The sequence below is a fragment of the Myotis nattereri genome (genome assembly GCF_964212035.1).
Source record: "Myotis nattereri genome assembly, chromosome: 19".
NCBI classification, from domain to species: domain Eukaryota; kingdom Metazoa; phylum Chordata; class Mammalia; order Chiroptera; family Vespertilionidae; genus Myotis; species Myotis nattereri.
Window position 1 is genome coordinate 9651013 of NC_138095.1, and position 6113 is coordinate 9657125.

The 6113-nt window shown below is 43.5% G+C and overlaps 1 protein-coding gene across 1 annotated transcript in view; it reads right to left on the minus strand.

The window, feature by feature from the left end:
• The window catches only part of PTPN11 (protein tyrosine phosphatase non-receptor type 11), a 51245-nt gene that overhangs the window by 33650 nt on the left and 11482 nt on the right, over positions 1-6113 (minus strand). Inside the window, exon 2 of the mRNA XM_081113366.1 lies at positions 1825-1947. Within this exon, the coding sequence (XP_080969492.1) occupies positions 1825-1947 (123 nt within the window). The remainder of the gene's footprint in view (positions 1-1824; positions 1948-6113) is intronic.

Consider the following 6113-nt stretch of genomic DNA (forward strand, 5'->3'; position numbering starts at 1 on the left):
TCAAGTCCCCAATACTTTTTCTATAACCATCATCATCATCATCATCATTATATGATCTCCATCCAAACTCTTACAGGGTCAAATATCACTTTAGGTTCAATGTCAGTGCTGGGACAAGCCCAGAGGACTCATGAAGGATTCCACCCATTCCAAATCATAAAACGGAAGTAAAGGCCAATGACAGAGGCTCCTTAAAAAACTAAACTACATCGAAAGGGACTTCCCGAGTCCCAAAGTGATCCTAAATGAATCCTCAAGAACACATCTTACTAACTTCTTTATTTAAAAATATAATAATAAAATCAAATTCATAGAGCAGTTCAGTTCTAACTCCCGGAATGAGCTTGAGTAAAGAGAATTAGTATTTGAGAGAAAGTCAATGTCTATCAAATTCTCCTATACCCGTGGTCGGCAAACTGCAGCTCGCGAGCCACATGCGGCTCTTTGGCCCCTTGAGTGTGGCTCTTCCTAAGCCTTAGGAGTACCTTAATTAAGTTCATAACAATGTACCTACCTATATAGTTTAAGTTTAAAAAATTTGGCTCTGAAAAGAAATTTCAATCATTGTACTGTTGATATTTGGCTCTGTTGACTGAGTTTGCCCACCACAGTCCTATACCTACTCAAAGACTCAGGTAACAGGTTTTGGCCATGCTGTACAAAAATATTTATACAGGCCCAGCTGGCATTGCTCAGTGGTTGAACATCAACTTATGAACCAGGAGGTCACAGTTTGATTCCCAGTCAGACCATGTGCCTGGGTTGTGGGGTGTGCAGGAAGAAGCCAATCAATGATTCTCTCTCATCAATGATGTTTCTATCTCTCTCTTTCCCTCTCTTTTCCTCTCTGAAATCATTAAAAATATATTTTTATACAAACTAAAAACAGCCCAATGTTCAACAATAGGGGACTGGGTAAACTATGATGTGTTCACACCATTCAAAGATTATAGGGCCATTAAAATTAATAATTAGATCTATAGGCACCAGCATAGAACTTAAAAAAAATGTTTAAGAAAGTTGCAGAATAATACGTATGTTATAAAGCCATGGATATGAATTCTAAACACACACACACACACCAACTTGACCTTGTTCATACACAGTACAAATATAAAGGCATGGCCAGGAAGGATATATGCCAACCTCTCGATGGTAGTTTCCTCTGGGGAGAGAGGAAGGGGAATGGGACTGGGCAGGGGAACGCACAGGACCACAACTTCCTCAATGATATTTTATTTCTTGAAAAAGACAAATGGCCCTAACCGGTTTGGCTCAGTGGATAGAGCGTCGGCCTGCGGACTGAAGGGTCCCAGGTTCGATTCTGGTCGAGGGCATGTACCTTGGTTGCAGGCACATTCCCAGTAGGGGGTGTACAGGAGGCATCTGATCGATGTTTCTAACTCTCTACCCCTCTCCCTTCCTCTCTGTATAAAACATATTTTAAAAAAAGAAAGAAAAAAAAGACAAATGAAACTCTTTGAAAGTATTTTTCCCAGAGATCAATGGAAGGGAAGGAAAAATGCAGGGATCCAGGTTCAGGATGAGTGGCTTCAAGGGTGGCTCAGGAAGTGGTTATACTCGGCTCCAGCTCAGTCTCGGTGGTCTCGAGGATGCCCACCATCACCCCCTTCCGTTGAAGTCCCAAACCCCTCACTCTCAGGAGGCCGAGCTTGAGTCAGGTCTGATCGGTGAGCCAGGCCTCACCAAGGGCAGCAGGCAGACCTTCAAACTCTACACAAGGGCAGCAAGTGTCCACTCGTGGTTTCAACATTTTCTACCTGGAAACCACTCTCGGGAATCTCTCCTTTTCTTCCCACTTACCTAACGGAAAGTGTGAAGTCTCCTGGGTTACTTTTACTGGGCCTTGCCAAAAAACTGCCATCAACTCCTCTTGTCAGCAGTAGGTTTTCGGCCTCCACGCCAGTGATATTTGGGTGAAACCATCTTGAGAGAGAAAGAGAGAACAATGAACAACAGGATTCTGTCAGCACTACATTCCACACCATCACAGCTGAAATGCCTATGAGCAGATCGGCTAATAAAAATACAAATCAAACCTTCCCTGCCCCTTCCCCCTCTTCTCCTTGGTCACTGCCTCTCCTTGCCATCCCCTTGGTAGGGCCTGGGATCCTGCTAGCCCAGTAGGTGGGGGAGGGGACCTGAATATTAACCCAGTCACTTAGTGGGTCAAGCCCAAAGTGACAGTCCACCTGGTCAGGAGATTGAACACATGGAGTGGAACTGAACAAGTAAGTACTGAGTCACACCAGCCAGGGCCAACCATCCAGGCAAGAATCATCAATGGATGTTAACCCTAATGGTGAACATTTCAGGAGAGATAGAATATTTACTGCAATCCCCACAAAATGCTTACTAATTACGTGTTAACTGATAAGTAAAATATACTAAAGAACTTCACAGTAGAGAATCTGCAGATACTATCTTAATCAACTGGTAAAAGTTAACATGAACAGTTATGACATCATGTGCCTCCTGACAGCACGCACAGAGAAGAACACAGCGTCATGTCTGTAATATTCCTGCTAAAAACGCATGACCTAATCTAATTATGAGGAACACAGACAAACCCGAAATGAGTGACATTCCACTAACCGGCACGTACTAGTCAAAGAACTATCCAGATTGCAGGCCCATAACAACACACAAGTAATGCAAGGCATGGTTCTTTCTGGACTGTATCATGGAGCAGAGGGAAGGGAAATAAAGGAAAAAGAAGGGTTTCGTTGTTTGTTTTGTCTTTTGCTATAAAGGATATTACAGAGACAATTTGAAAGGGGGACAGTAATGCGATGATAGCACTGTTTAAAGCAAATTTCCCTGAGTTTGATGAGTGTGATTATGTGTGCGAGTGTCCTTGTTTTTAGGAAATACACACAGAAGAATTTTGGAGTAACAAGGCATCAAGTTTGCCACTTACTCTCAAATAGTTCACCTCAAAAAACTCCTCTCTCATTTCCAGCAAGATTTCCTTCATGGGCTCCAAAGGTCACAAAGATTGGTAAGAAGAGTCATTCCTAAAGTCCATTATCTTGGACCTTTACAGGCTAATTCAACGCTTCCAGGAACATAAGTCAATATTAAAGGTAGAGTCTTGATACTGACAGTTGAGTGAACTTTTAAGAGACTGCTCAAGCCCTAACCGGTTTGGCTCAGCAGATAGAGCATCAGCCTGCGGACTCAAGGTCCCAGGTTCGATTCCGGTCAGGGGCATGTACCTTGGTTGCGGGCACATCCCCAGTAGGGAGTGTGCAGGAGGCAGCTGATCGATGTTTCTCTCTCCATCGATGTTTCTAACTCTCTATCCCTCTCCCTTCCTCTCTGTAAAAAATCAATAAAATATATTTTTTTTAAAAAGAGAGAGAGAGACTGCTCACCAATATCGGCCCAATCACAGTGTTTTACGACAGAGAAGGAGACAGTGCAGGGTGAACATCTGCCGTAAACCATGCAGTAAGGACACGGAGTGTCCTGCAGCCACGGGACTACGGCAGATCACACAGGCAGGTGCACATCTGAGCGCTACCACTTACTAGCTCTGTGACCTCGGCAAGTTCTTTCACCTCAGATTCCTCATCTGCAAAATGGAAATGATAGTTCTTAGGTCCTTTTTTAAAAAAAAAAAAAAGTTTTTGATTTGAGAGAGAGGGGGAGAAGAAGAGAATGAAATACCAATGTGAGGGAGAAACGTGGATCGGCTGCCTCCTACACACCCCTCACCAGGGATCGAGCCTGCATCCCAGGCATGTGCCCTGACTGGGAATCTAACCGGCAACCTATTGGTGCACAGAATGATGTGCAACCAACTGACCCACACCGGCCAGGATAAAAGGAAAATAATCTTTATCTCCCCTCTATGGAAGGTGAAGTGTTGCTGCTCTCTCCCAACAGCTTACTCCATTATAAGTCTTCATTTGATACTGCAGGCTCAGAGGTTGCTTCATTTTTAATCACTGGTCATCCAGCCTGGGCCACGTGATCTATCTGCTGAGCTGGTCCCTTACTGTCACCACTGTCAACTCTTCCTTCTTTTTCAAAATAGGTTCTGCCCTGGCCGGGTGCTCAGTGGTTAGAGCATCAGCCTGTGGACAGAGAGGTCTCAGGTTTGATTCCCGGTCAACGGCACATACCTCAGTTGCAGGTTCCCCAGCCCCAGTCAGTGCACATGTGGAAGGCAACCAATCGATGTGTCTCACATCAATGTTTCTCTCTCTCTCTCTCCTTCCTCCCTTCCACTCTCTAGAAATCAATGGGAAAAATATCCTTGAGTGAGGATTAAAAAAAAAAACAGAAGAAGAAGGTTCGCCCTAGCCAGCTTGGCTCAGTGGATAAAGCGTCAGCCTGTGGACTAAAGGGCACATGCCTGGGTTGCGGGCTCGATCCCCAGTGGGGGGCATGCAGGAGGCAGCTGATCAATGGTTCTCTCATCGATGTTTCTATCTCTCTCTCCTTCTCCCTTCCTCTCTGAAACCAATAAAGAAATTTTTTTTTAAAAGTTCTAAAAGAATTTCCCATGTTTGTCCTCTGCCTCACCACTGTGACGGCTGCCTCAAGTGCAATGCTTATGGCCTCCATCAAGATCTTTTGATTTAGTTATCCTGACTTTCACTCCCATTTCATCTTTCCTTATCTCAGCCAGCTATTTTAGGATTCTCTAATTTTTCATAGAGTCTGTATCCTTCCAGATCTTGTGAAGAATAAAAAAACAAACTTTCTAAAATCGCTTTAATTCATTTGTTATAATAGCACAGATAGGTATGAAATTCAAAGAAAAAGCCCATGCTTCTCTTAGAGTCCCGGGTGCACTCTTCAGAAGTAGCTACAGTTAGCAGCTTCTCGATCTTTAAGAAACGTCTCATGCATAAACATACAAACTTATCTATGTGTGCAAACACACTACTGCCTCCAAGCCCACCTGTGTGAAACACACACACATAGAATCCTCCTTATCTTCTTCACTTACTATATCAGTGCATTCTTTTTTTTTTTTCCAGGGAGGAAGGGGGAGAGAGGGAGAGAGGGAGAGAGGGAGAGAGGGAGAGGGAGAGAGGGAGACAGAGAGAGAGAGAGAGAGAGAGAGAGAGAGAGAGAGAGAGAGAGAGAGAACATCAATGATGAGAATCATTGATCAGCTGCCTTCTGCATGCCTCCTACTGGGGATCGATCCCACAAGCTAGGCATTTGCCCTGACCAGGAATCAAACTATGACCTCCTGGTTCATAGGTCCATGCTCAACCATTGAGCCACATCAGCCTGGCAGTACATTCTTTTTAATAGCTACACAATATTCCATTGTATGACTACACCATCCATAATTTAATTCCTATTCCAGGATACTCATATTATTGCTAGGTTTTTATTATTACACATAACACAGCAGGCCCTAGCCGGTTTGGCTCAGTGGATAGAGTGTCAGCCTGAAGGGTCCTGGGTTCCATTCCAGTCAAGGGCATGTACCTCGGCTGCTAGCTCGATCCCCAACCTGGCCCTGGTTGGGATATGTGCTGAAGGCAACCAATCAATGTGTCTCTCCCCCTCCCTTCCATTTTCTCTTAAAAGCAATAGAAAAATATCTTCAGGTGAGGATTAACCAAATAACACAGCAGAACGCATCCTTTACAAGCACCTGTCCACACTTTTACAAGCATATTTATAAATTAAATTTTTAGAAACAAAAATTGCTTTGTCAAGACTTTTTCTTTTTACTTTGACAAATTTGCCAAACTGCACACAAAAGGAGACACCAGTTTCAACTTCCACAAATTGACTGTGAAAGTCCCTGCGTTCTCTCACTTTTACCAATACTACATACATTGCCAAACGTTTTCATCTTTGTCCATTCTGCTTCACGGAAAACTGTGCCATTCTAGTTTGCATTTTTATGTGAGACTAAGCACTTTTTCATGTTTTCTGGCCACTTCCCCCCTCCCCCTTTTTCTGTAAGCTGCCAGTTTTCATTGCTCGTTTCTATTGGATTTTTTTTCTTACTGATTTATAGGAGCGTTTCATATAACAGAAAATGATTCTTTATTGCATGCATGGCAAGTATCCATCTTAGGTTATTCCCTTTCACTCTGTCTGTGGTATCTTTC